The sequence below is a fragment of the Cebus imitator genome, unplaced genomic scaffold (assembly GCF_001604975.1).
Source record: "Cebus imitator isolate Cc_AM_T3 unplaced genomic scaffold, Cebus_imitator-1.0 Scaffold236, whole genome shotgun sequence".
Taxonomy (NCBI): Eukaryota; Metazoa; Chordata; class Mammalia; order Primates; family Cebidae; genus Cebus; species Cebus imitator.
The window spans coordinates 1345646-1359578 of NW_016107551.1; the positions used below are offsets into that span (position 1 = coordinate 1345646).

At 36.4% G+C, this 13933-nt stretch overlaps 1 protein-coding gene across 1 annotated transcript in view; it reads right to left on the reverse strand.

Annotated features, from left to right (window-relative positions):
• LOC108282193 (WD repeat-containing protein 7) overlaps window positions 1-13933 on the reverse strand; it is a 138509-nt gene that overhangs the window by 46282 nt on the left and 78294 nt on the right. The window contains exon 13 of the mRNA XM_037727678.1: window positions 10354-10568. Within this exon, the coding sequence (XP_037583606.1) occupies window positions 10354-10568 (215 nt within the window). The remainder of the gene's footprint in view (window positions 1-10353; window positions 10569-13933) is intronic.

Consider the following 13933-nt stretch of genomic DNA (forward strand, 5'->3'; position numbering starts at 1 on the left):
ATCATAGAACAAGACTGCTTACCCTTGGCTCAGAATGTGATGAATTATATTTAGTATGAACTATGAATTCCATTCATAAATCCATTGAACATCTACTATATGTAAGGCACAGGGTCAATAAGGCACTAGAACTACGGGCTTTATGAGGCCTCAGGAAGGGTTGTTCCGTTGTATATGTCATTATTTGATGGTGCTATGCAATCACCACAATAAATCCAGTCATGTCTAATTCTAAAATCCTTAAAAAGGAAAAATACCCAAAAATCCTGTAATCACCCGAAACTTTGCAAATATGAGTATTTAGTTTTGAGAATTTAGTTTTACTCCCTAAGGAATAAAATACACTAATGCAATGGTTGAGATTGCATTCATGGCAACCTAAAACTCATTTCCTTCAAACTAGAGAAGAGTTGGTAGAAAATTACCCTGAGTTGGAAATTTTCAGAGTATCCATCCCAAACTCTGAAATATACACACGATGCATACATACATTTACACATAAAGGAGCAGATGCACTCACAATCTACATCTAGTGTCATTTTCTACGTGTGTGAGAGTCCTATGAAAGTGGACTTTTAATGGAAAATTTGGAGCAGATGTCAGATTTGTGGGAGTAGGAAGGGCTGATTCAATACAGAAAGATCAATCATAACGTATTATCTGGGAAAAAGATCTTTAGAAGAGTGGCAGAAGTAGAGAGAAGACTGCTTTCAGGAGGAGATAAAAATGACAAAAGTTCATTTTGGATTGGTTTTCAAGAGAAGGTGGTTGAACAGCATTTTTTAATATAGATAATGGGACAAACAGTGATGATAGTTACTAGGACAGAAAGAGTATTGGCAAACTTTCTGTAAAGAGTCACGAAGCAAATACTTTAAACTTTGAGGGCCACGATGCTTTTATGTCACATATTCTTAAGGATACTTTTAAAATATAAAAACTATTCTTAGCTCAAGGGCCCTATTGACCTGCAGTAGGCCACAGATTGCACACACTGGGTAGTAAAAACTAATTGGAAATGGAATGTTCTATGGCACACGATTTTGAGTTCAATCTTAGATATGTTAGTTTCAAAGTACCTTGAATAAATCAAAGCAGAGATCAAGGAAGCAAGAGGACCATCACCGGGAATGTAGAAAGCAACAGTGCTTTTGAAAGTCTTGCGGGGCTAGAGAGAAAACTGAATATTCAAGGGACCAAGATCCTAGTGAGAAGAGAGGGAAAGAAAATAGAAGTTGACACAAGGCCATTCATGTCACGTGCCAAATACTGAAGTTGTGTGGGGAGACTAAGAATGACTCTAGAAAACAAAATGGAGTTTTTGGCAGAGCTGTCATGATAAGAAGACAAGAATTAGGATTCAGGACTCAAGAAGCAAAAGATCCCATTAAATACTCTGGGCTCTCAGTTGGAAGCCCTGGAAGTACTAGAGAAATAAAAGCAAAATTATAGGTAGACAGATTTAAAATACTGCAACCTAGCCTTGACGCAGACCCTGATTATATTAAGTTGGTCAGCCTTTATTCTATCTGACAAGCAGAGAAAGGGTGAACACCCTCTGGAAGAGGATATCATTTCAACAAGCTACATTCTTTATTTACAATGTCTGATATTTAATCAAAAATTACACATGCCAAGAAATTATAGCATATAACTGAAATTACAGGCAATTAAAAGAGACTCACCAGTGATACAGAGTTGGCAGATAAGAATTTTAAGATAATTAGAATTAATTTGTTCAAGGAAATATAGAAAATGGTGAAAAAAGATAAAAAGATAAAGAATTTCACCAGACAACTGAAATCTATTTTAAAAAAGGATCAAACAGGTACCCTAGAAATAAAGGCAATAATAATAACAAATAATTCAGTAAAAGAGTTTGTGGAATAAGAGAGCAGAAAACATTAGTCATGTGGAATACATAAAAAGTTACAATGCATGACAACTAAAATGTAAAACGGGGACAAATGGAGTTGTAGTGTTCTAAGGCTTTAGCACTATTAAAAACATTTTAACAGGAATAATTTGTTTTGAACTGTAGTAAGTCAAAGATGTACTTATAATCTCTAGGGCAAAAACTAAAAGAATACTAAGAAAATGTATAGCTAACAAGTATAGGAAGGAGAAAGTAAAATTTAAATATATTTGCAGAATCTCAAAGAGGCCAAGAAAAAAGAAAAATAAGCAAACATAGAAACAGGTAAGTGAAATGGAACTCAAATGTTGAGATGGTAGATCTAAACACTAACTATATTAGTTTTAAGAAAAAATAGATATAGAGTAGCAGAGATTAGCAGTGGCCATAATAGTCAAGAGAAGAGCAAAGAGATCAGAGGTTTATAAAGAAACAATTTAGAAGAAAATCCAGCAGTCTAGGAACTTGGTAAGGGAGCAGATGTAGATAATATTTTATCCACAGATAAATCTAGAACACATTATTATAACCAATGTTCACAATGATTTACCAAAAAGAGTTAACATTCAACACATCTTAATTAAAAGCTAGGAATGCATGTTTCCTATTTAGAAGCCAACAATGACAAACTGGATAAAGAAAATGTGGCACCATATATACCATGGAATACAATGAAGCCATAAAAAGGGATGAGTTCATGTCCTTTCCAGGGACATGGGTGAAACTGGAAACCATCATTCTCAGCAAACTGACACAAGAACAGAAAAACCAAACACTGCATGTTCTCACTCATAAATAGGTGCTGAACAATGAACACATGGACACAAAGAGGGGAACATCACACACCACAGCCTGGGGGGTGGGGGGCTAGGGGAGGAATAGCAGGGGGTGGGGAGATTCTGGTGGGGGATAGCATTAGCAGAAATACCTAAGGTAGATGACAGGGGGATGGATGCAGCAAGCCACCACCATGGCACATGTATACCTATGCAACAAACCTGCACTATCTGCATATATACCCCAAAACTTAATGTATTTTTTTTAAAAAAGGGAGGGGGATTTTATGCTATCTAAATGATCTGGACATTTCAGACAATCCATAAAGTCCATATTTTAATATGCCAAATCATGGAGGAGAATAAAATTCTCCAATTGCTATTCTTAGCTTATGAGTGCCAGGATTCAGAAAGCAATCAAAATTCTGAATATTATTATGATACCCAAATATTCTTTCAGAGGATCATATTTGTTATCACATGAGAGATTGACAGTAATTTTTATTTATTTATTTATTTTTTTGAGACAGAGTTTCACTCTGTCACCCAGGCTATAGTGTAGTGGCATGATCTCAGCTCAATGCAGCCTTAACCTCCTGGGCTCAAGCAATCCTCCCACCTCAGCACCCCACCCCCACCCACAGTGGGGGGACCGCAGGTGTGTGCCACTACATCTGGCTAATTTTTGTAAAGACTGGGTTTCACCATTGCCTAGACTGGTCTCCAACTCCTGAATTCAAACATTCCACTCATCTCGGCCTCCCAACATGCCGGAATTACAGGCATGAGCCATTGTGCCTGACCAATTTTTAAGTATCTCTGAATCACATAGTCACTAAAGCTAATAACAAGCATGTTAGAAGATCATGATTATTTTATTACTGGAATAGTATTACTTCTAACATCTCCCCAGAATGGACGGGGACAAATGTTTTCTTCATTTGACTGAGAAAATATTTCCCCGCCTACAGCCAGAGACACTTACACTCCTTTGTTTTCTTAAGACTGCATAGCTTAGCTAAGGCTACTTTATTAGGGACTAGACAACAATTAGTGTAATTTAAAATTCTGTCCTAACAACCACTGGGGACAAACAAAACTTGCAAACTTATGAATATGTAATAATGTATATACTTATATTAACATATTCATATTTTCTATTAAAATATTTATTAAAGCTTTGGGATAGAATATTAAGCAATTGATTCTTCAAAGGTCATACATGTCATAAGAATTCTTCTAAGGACAAAAACAGTTCACTAAAGGCCTGGTATCCTGTACACAATGTCATTTGGCTTGTCCTTGTCTGTACCCTACAGTGCCCTTTTCACAGTGAATCATAACGTCAATTCAATCAGTACAAATTTTTAGAGTGAATTCTGCAAGCAAAAAACATAAACTATGTTCTTAGGTTATATTTGACTTCCAAATTCCATTCTCTCACCTAGTTACACAGAATACAAAGCTACTGACCTTTGCAAATATAGCACATTCATTTTTTTCAGGCTTTTGACTAATTAGACAACATGAGAGAAATGTAAGGTAAAAGATAAATCATCCTAGTCATTTTTCCACTTCCTCAACCTCATCATTTTTCGCCATAAAGTGATTCGGATTGGCACAATGATGCCCAAGATATAAAGCTGCAGAACACACAGTAGGACGAAGAAACGAATTTCATGGCAGTAAAGGTTTTCTAGCTTCACTAATAAAATCCCTATAGCCCAAGCTCTCTTTACAAAGAGCCACGTATGTGGGATGAGAAAAACATGTCAGAAACATCACCTGATATGCTAAGACCACCTTAACATATTCATGTATGTATTCACCAAATATCATGCACAATCTATAAGTGACTGGTTGTATTTTAAAAATCTTCTAACCAGTGAACTACCTATGCTGGGTGGTGTTGGGATTAAAAAAAAAAAGAAAGAAAAGATGGCTTTACCTCCAAATAATTATAAACACCTCTTCCTTCCTTTTAACAGATATCACAGCCTACTTTTATTCTCTTCCACTAAAGATGACTTGGTACATTCATCTTCCTCTCTTTAATCATTACCAATTACAAGGAAGCTGTTTCTACTAAAGGTAAATTCTCCAGCTCTGTTCTTAATACCATATCCTCCTGCATTGTTCTACCCGTTATCCTCTCCACCAACACAAATGCTTAGTGATCTCCTAAACAGAGTATAAACCCTGCTTTTAAGCCCCTAACCACTGAAGCTACTATCCCCTCTTTTTCTATCAAAAGCAAATTTCTTCCACTCTACCTCCACTTTTCATGATCAGCTCATTGTACCCTAATTTCTGACCAAACCAACTCTACCAAAACAGCTCTCTTAATAATCACCAACGGCTTTCCTAATTATTAAACACCCGAATTCTTAATGTTATTTCATTTCTCAGATAAACAGTGGGCCTTTAATTTTGTTTTCTACTGTATGTGTGATCTAGAATCTGCCTATATTTCTCCTTCTCTGCCTCTCACTGGCTCATCTTCATCTTCCTGATATCTAAAACAGGCATCCTGTCTTTAAATTTCTTCCATTTCCATACTCTGTCTCTCAATAATATTATCCTATGATTACATGGCTTAAAAAGCATTTCTTAAAGGACAACCTTACCAACAACTCTCAATTTGTATCCTGTAATTCCGTACCAATATTTTGTAATGCATTACCGGTAGTCAAAATGTATTAAATAAAATTCATTCATTTTTCCCATTCATTAATCCATTCCACAAATAGTCATATTTTTAAAAAGAGTCAGTTGGCTAGAACTAGAATAATCAAGGATGGAAGAACAAAATTAAATGAAGGAAGCATATGTCTGATCACAGTCTCACAGGCCACTGTAAGAACTTTGAATTTTGTTTTAAAGATGACAGGAGGCCACTGGAGGTTGCCTGCCCAAGGTCACCCATGGCCAGCAAGTTATAGAAACATAATTTGAACACAGACATAGCTGTCGCCAGAATCCAGGCTCTTAACCACTCTTTTGAACTGCTTTTATAAAAATAAAGCAAAAGCCATTCCAGAGAACTATCCTTACAATCTTGATATTAACAATGCCATCTTCTGATGTAGGGGTCAGCAAACGATGGCCCAGGGGCCAAATCTAACTTACCACCTGCTTCTGTAAATAGTTTTATTGGAAAGCAGCCATGCTCATTTGTTCACATATTGTCTATGTCTGCTTTCACACTATAATGCAAAGTTAAGTCACTGTGACAGAGACAGCGCACAAAGTCTAAAGTATTTACTATCTAGCCCTTTACAGAAAGAGTTTGTCAATCCTTGTTCCATCCAACTGTCTTTAGGTGCATCAGTAGCCAACTGGGGACAATAAGAACTAACTCACTTATTTGCACTGACAATTCAAGAATAAAGCATATCTGAAAAAATCAGACAATAGCAGGTAACCCAAAATGTGAACTGCAGTCTAAGGCTCTACAATCCAGCATCTATTTAGGAAAAAAATATTACCATTGCTATCCTATCTCACCATCACGCCACTTATTTCTCAAAGAAATTTTGCTGACCCCACACACATCCCCAACTCCTAACACTACTGCTAAGATGCACGTCTCCTATTACAATCATCCTCAAAGCCTATTCACGGCCTGCACATTCCTGTTAACAGCACTGCCATTCTCCCTTCAGCTGGGTTTTAGTTTCTGAAACACTCTTCAATATCAAACTCTTCAACACCAGAGTGAAGTCCTATTTATTCAACTTACGCAACAGCTTGCTAACGATCCTGTCTTCCAAATTCCCACCGCTTAATCCTATTTCTGGTCCCCATGACCTCTTGCTTTATCATTCCAGCCTCACACTTCATTTCCCAAATCACTATTTGTAAGTGTCTTACAAACAAATGTTAGATATGACAAAATATTTCTTAATCAAAAGGGTCCTTTTAAAACTATTCGACATCATTTCACCACCCATTAAATTATGTCCTCAGCTTTGCATTCAAGTTCCTCTATAACACAATTCTAATCAACACCTCAAACTAATTTCCTACTAAAGTTCTTCAGCAATTACCATTTTCACTAGTATGTACCATAAACTCTGTGTAGTTATACTACAATGTAATATAGTTATACTACATTGAGTATTGGAAATAAAAAGATGAAAAACTCAATTCCTGTCCTGAAGAAGCTCAAAATCTAGTAAGGAAGACAAATATAAAGAAAAAAAAATATCCTATACAAAGAGAAAAGTGTTTTGGGAAAGTTACGAACAACAACAACAAAACGTGAGCACAAAAAGAATGTAAGAAGTAATTCTGCCAAAGTATGTGGAGGGGCTAAGAGTTGGTGATGGCTTCACTGTCCTGAGGAAGAGTGAGATTAAAGAAATAAGGGTGGGTAAGGGAAAAGGAGGATAGGATAGAGGATGCAGGATTCCTGCTATTTCAAGCTTTTTCCCCCCTCCCCAAGGCAGTGGTTTTAAACCAGAGGCAATTTTTGCCTCTTAAGGGACATTTGATAATATCCGACTGTCACAACTGAAAAGAGGAGGCTATTACCAACATGATGTGATGTAGGCAGAAGAGAGAAATGATGCTCAACATCCTACTATATAGACCGCAGCACTCCAACAAAGAATTACCCATCCCAAAATGTCAATGTGTCACAAATGAGCTATCATGGTCTACAGCCGAAAGGAACAGGAGTAAAGGAGAGGATAACGTTGAGGTAAGTTGAGTGAGGTAAGGATGGGTTAGAGCACTGACAGTACAGAGACGACAAGGAAGGAGAATTAGTTCTATCTAGACAACCTCACTCACCAAAGCCAAAAGGAAGAATGCAAAACTGAACAAAACTTCCTTTTGCAAAGGAAGAATGCGAGTTACTAATGAATGCTCCACATCTAAAGGTTCATGAACACAGACTTGAGACTACAAAGCAGGGGTCTTAAGACAATCAGTTATGAGGGAATGTTGAAGACAAGGGCAAAAAAGCAACAGCAAAGGCTCTCTGCACTTTCTGTTCCACACCATCCAATTCAACACACAGTTATTGCACAGCTGCTGCTGGATTTCATGGAAAAGCACAGAGATAAATAAGTCAAAAATCCCTGCCCTCAAAAAGACTGAATTTCTATAGGGAGAATTAGATAAGTATAAAAGTTATCATAATATAAAGAAAAAAATACATGTCATAAGAGAAATGCAAAGAGGTTCAAATACACACAATCTTGCAAAAGACTCACTCACAGTAATGAAGTATAATTTTACTTAATACCCTCTTCTAGTGTGAGAAAAAAAAAAAACACAGGATGGTAAATTCCCCATTTTGTTGAAGTTTTGAATGTCCAGTACAATTAACATAATTAGCAAAATAAAATATGTTACTTCCAAATAGCCATGATTGCTAACACTATTCCACTAAGACACGCTTTCTACAGAGTATCCCAATACAGGCTTCACTATCCACTGAAAGACTCACATTAAAAAAAAATAGATCCAGTATCCTAGAGTAAGCCTGTACCATTGAGAAGCTTGTAGTTGTTTGTTTTTTTTTTAACTTTGGGTGGGTTTATTTCTCCTGAGGTTAGAAAGCTATCCAGAGGACAGCTCTTTAAATATTCCCTTCAGAAGGAGCCTCAAACTCAACATGAGAAAATAGTTAGAGAAATCCCTAATGGTCCAGCCAACATACATTTTTCATCAAGTGATTATCCTCCCACAGCCTCAGCTTCCTAAGCCTTTTTCCTCCCTTCTGTAATTGTTTTCCTTGTAGGCCAGGCAACAATTACCACTGCTACAAGACTAAGGAGGTTCACAAGCAATATATTTTACAATACATAAGTGTAGTGTCCCTGATATCTGGTGCTTTTATCACTAATTGCACTATAAAATACGCTATTAAAACAGGGACAAACAAGATTGTAAAAATCACATAATGGACCACGACCACTTATAAAAGCCATTCATAACTGTTACTGTACCACTTATTTTTCTTTAATTTTCAAGTTATATCATTATTTTTCCAAATTTTTACTTCTAGGGGATACCATCAAGAGAAAGAATATATTTGGGAGTTATACAACATGCATGTATGCTCTTAAACATAGTTTTATAAATTTGCTCAAAATTAAATTACATATCATATCAGAAAATGTGCTATGAATACTGAATTCCCAGAGACAGCTATGTGATTCCTTGAAAGTAATTATAGGTATGGCCAATGCATTTAAGCTGTGATTTCTTCACACACTTAGGGTATGTTACTGAAAGCATAAAGTGTAGAAGGATTTCACAACTGTTGAAATATACAACACAGCTGATAAAACATTTATATCTTGAGGGAAGAAAGAATGATCAAAGGGTGACATTACTGAGAATTACTGGAGGATGTGGGTCAGTGGAACTGCCTACAGTATTTCATGTGTCATCAGCACTCACTAATTCATGAGTTAGTTCAAGTCTACAGATGAGCCTTTCAACCCCTTCACTATTTATTCACATGTCTAACCATTTTAAAAAATGAAAATCAAGAAAAGAGACTAAAAATAAAAGTATTTGTGCTATCCATTAATAACGCTAATGACTATTTAGATGGAACTAGAATTTTAAGCAGTGATTCAAGATGAAACATTGAGACTGTCTCTAGGTTTTATTTATCCATTACTAGAGACAAACTAGTTCCAATTATACCACATTACACAAATACCACAGACCAAACAGTGGCTAGTCTCTGCAAAATTACAGATAAGTAACCAATTCACGAATTGGGATTGTTTTTGTTGTTGTTGAGATGGAGTTTTGCTCTTGTTGCCCAGGCTGGAGTGCAATGGCGCAATCTCACTGCAACCTCTAGCTCACTGCAGCCTTCACCTCCCGGGTTCAAGTGATTCTCCTGCCTCAGCCTTCTGAGTAGCTGGGATTACAGGCATGCACCACCATGCCCAGCTAAGTTTGTATTTTTAGCAGAGATGGGGTTTCTCCATGTTGGTCAGGCTGGTGTTGAAGTCGTGACATCAGGTAATCCACCCGCCTCAGCCACCCAAAGTGCTAGGATTACAGGCATGAGCCACAGCACCCAGCAGGGATTTTTTTTTTTTAATAGTATAATCTTCAGTTAATAATCAAAGTATAAGTTATTTTTTCAGCCAAGTGTCAAAAAGGAAAGTGTGATTGAGCTTAGGTCTCAGAAAAATTTCAATACTTCTACAACTCCATCATACTTTATTCTCAAACACTTTCTTAAATCTTTGAAATAGCTTAACCTTACTAAAGTCAGAAACTAATTTCAAAACAAATGATACATCACAAGTACAGACATCTAACTGTACCTAAATTATATTTTTCCCTCCTAGGGACATTAGCTAGTGCTCAATCTTTCAACAGAAAGATTACCAAAAAGTAAGACAGATTGTATACACAATGTTCACTCCAATTTCATAAACTAAAGCACTTAATTCAGTAGGAAGAATTTTAAAATATTTGAATGGTAAGAATAACTTGCTTTTTCAAAATGCCAAATACTTGAAAAACCCAAACTATGTTCGATAAACATAAATGAAAAACAAAAGCTTATTTTTCAGGAGTCATCTCTCAAAAATTATTTTCTAAGGTATGCCAAAGCTATGTTACTAAATGCAGGTAAATGAGGTCTATACACTTCAGGAGGTCACATACAAAGCTTACCTTGTCAGATGCCTCAGACGCCAACAGGTTGGTTGCAAGGGTTTGTAGCTTATGATGGGCCATATTTTTAAGAGCAGCAAGACTACGTCTTGTCATAGCTTGTTTCAGGTTGACTGCTGGATGACTAAGTGAATCAACAGCAGCAGGAACAGCTTCATCACAAGCGTTTAGAATTTCAACTGCTGTTATCCCCATCACACAACGATCCAATGCACCTGAGAGACAAATATATTCACAAATATTACATAATACGATACAATTTTAAATCATTTAAGTAGAGAAAACTGGTATGAAAATTTTTTATGTAGAAACGTGTTTTATCAATGCCTCCTGGAAATATCTTTTCATACTTCCATCCTCTAACAATCTTCCATGTGGTACCACCTTAACTCCTCTCCCACAAAGTCCCTAATGCAACTTCCCAATTAAGTCAAGTTCAGAGCTAAGATTCCAACAACCTCCTACAGACTTTTCCACTCTTTCTATCTCCCAGATGGCTTTCTTCACTACTCCCATACCATCACACCATTACAAACATCAAAATCTGTTATTCGACCTTCCTCTAAGTTGTATATCTTAAAAAAAAAATTACTAAAATTTGTTTTCCCCTTGAATAATTGAAGCTTCTCCTTCTCTAAGAAACTTCCACAATTGGAAAAAATATTATAATTTCTCCATTCTGTCTGCAAATTCTTGACTCTTACTCTCACCATCCAGCCAAATGTTTCTTCATATGTTTGTGGAAATTACCACTACTTCTACTTACAACTGGCTTCTTCATTTGGCCATGCTTTCCATTTATCTCCATCTATGCACTTCTTGTCTAAGTCACAAACTTCCTCCAATACATGCTTCACTACCTCCTTCACCCATTTTTCAAGCTTTTAATGTCACATTTTCAATGAGTTATTCCCTGACCATCTTATCAAATTCTCCCTTTTCTTTTCTGCTTTATTTTCTCCATAACACAAATACCAGCTAACATACTGTATGTTTAAAGTTTTTGTTATTTTTGACCTGCCTTTCTCTACCCAGAATGTAAACTACACAACAGCTAGAGAGTTTCAGATGTTTGGTTCACTGTTGTATTCCTGGTACATTGAACACATTGGAGGCACTGAGTAACTATTTGTGGATTAAATGGAGATAGAGTTACCAGCCTCAAAATACAGAGTTCTAACAAATCTATGAGAAAAAAATAAGCCAACAAAATAATGTTTAAAGAAAATGAACAATCAAAAAAATAAATACAAATGGATAGTAATCATACAAAAAGATGTCAACCTCAGTAATAATCAAATCAAATTCAAGCAATAATGAAACACTATCTCTTACCATATAGATATTCAGCATTCTCAATGGTAATATACTTTTAGTACAAATAAAAATTAGTAATTTTAACAAATTCTATTAAATGTAAAACTCACATTTCCTTTAACACAGGAATTCCCATTCTAAGATTATGCTAAATAATGATACCATATTCAAATACATATGTGTGAGAGGTTATTATTGTCTTAATCATAATAGAAAAATTTTTTAGAAACCTAAATATCTATCAATAGTAGACTGGGTCAATCATTTATGATGTATCCACTCAAAGGAGTACTGTGAAGTTACAAAACCAATTTTTAAAATGAAGCTCAGCTATATATATTAACATAGAATAAAAGCCGCAACATATTGTTAAATAAATTAGAGAACAGTCTTCATAGTATAAAAGGGAGGGATATTACAGTCAAAGAAAAATAGTCTCAATAGACGTACATCACAGTTAACAGGGTATATTTACATGGGTGAATTAGTACAGAACTTCATATTCTTGTACCTGAAGATTTGTAACATATCAATTTTTTACAAATATATCTATTTTTAAATATTGTGGGAAACGATTTTAATTAAAGTTAATTTGATTTTGAAAATGATATTCTTTCAGAAATCTTAAAGTTTCACAGGAATAAATTTGGAATTTACTGTTCTAGCTCTTAATTCTCTATTAAGTGTGGTTTGTAGTTATAATGGAAAGGCTTAAGTGACCTTCCCTTCTCGACATCCAAAATAAAATCATTAAACAAAATAAGTGAGAACATACTACCTGCAAAAGCACCAAGTAACAAACTTGCTCCCTGGTGTCAGAAGTTTATACTTCCTCTTCCCTTTTGAACAACTAAGCCCAAAGTTAGTAAATAGAGCTGAGGAAAGGTAGGGGTCCATGTCAGACGAGGGCCATGGTGTTGAAAAGCGGGCTTGCAACAGCCCAGAGCAGTATGTTAGAGGCTGACACACTGCAGATGGAAGCTAAACAAGAGGGAGGTGGTGGCAGAAGCTTGGAAAAGGGTTCAGCCCCAGAAGCATGTGCATCAAGAGACACTGTTGGAACCTGAGTGGAAGAGAGGAAGGAGTTCACACAGGGAGGCAGACCAGTACAGAACCCAAAGGTGGGTCCAAGAAATGAACACATGAGAAAGCAACCTGGCACAGAAAGTTGGAATCTAAGAAGTATGAGAAGGGCATACACATGGTGAAGGGGAATGGTCTGGGGCCAATAAGTGAAGAAGGTAGCTATGCAGTGGACACTTTTGCATAGGACGCTGGATCCCAAAAAGGGAGAAAGGATGTCCATGCTGGGAAGAGTAGATTCAGTCACAGGGCATCATCTAGGATGGACAAAAAGCACATCCACTTGAGGAGGCAGCATCATTTACTTGTGTTGTTTTTTTTTTCTTTGAGTAGTGTCTTGCTTCACATGTCCAGTGTGAAGGGACTCCACTGACCAAATCCAGGACATCACATAACAGTTTAGGAATGTAATCCATTGTATAAAATAGAGATCCAGCTGACAATAAATGAATAATTTAAGTGTTTGATAAAGAAAATCTATTTACATGGTTTCAAAGTACCTCCTCACAAAATGCTAATTACAAAAAGAAAAAAGATAACTTTCCAGTAAGAAGCCAAAAAACAAAACACCTTAAGTGACCTAAGTAAACACTAGTGATGAAACAAAGTAAAATCACATGCCAACTGATAAGATGTAATAACAAGGCAAGACCCAAAAGGACCACACTGTTTCCCAGTAACTTAACTGTGTCCCACAACAAAGCTCAAAAATATTAACAGGATTACAAAAATCTCCAATAACCAACAAAATAAAATTTGCAATGTCTGATATCTAATAAAAAATTACCAGGCATGCCAAAAAATGATCAATAATGAGAAAAAAACAAATCAAGAAAAACCCAGAACTCACAAAGATATTAAAATTAGACGACAAAAGGATTAAAGATTGTAATTGTATTCCAGATGTTCAAAAGGTTTGCATAGAGACATAAAAGATATCGGCCGGGCACGGTGGCTCAAGCCTGTAATCCCAGCACTTTGGGAGGCCGAGGCGGGTGGATCACGAGGTCAAGAGATCGAGACCATTCTGGCCAACATGGTGAAACCCCGTCTCTACTAAAAATACAAAACATTAGCTGGACATGGTGGCGTGTGCCTGTAATCCCAGCTACTCAGGAGGTTGAGGCAGGAGAATTGCCGGAACCCAGGAGGCAGAGGTTGCGGTGAGCCGAGATCGCGC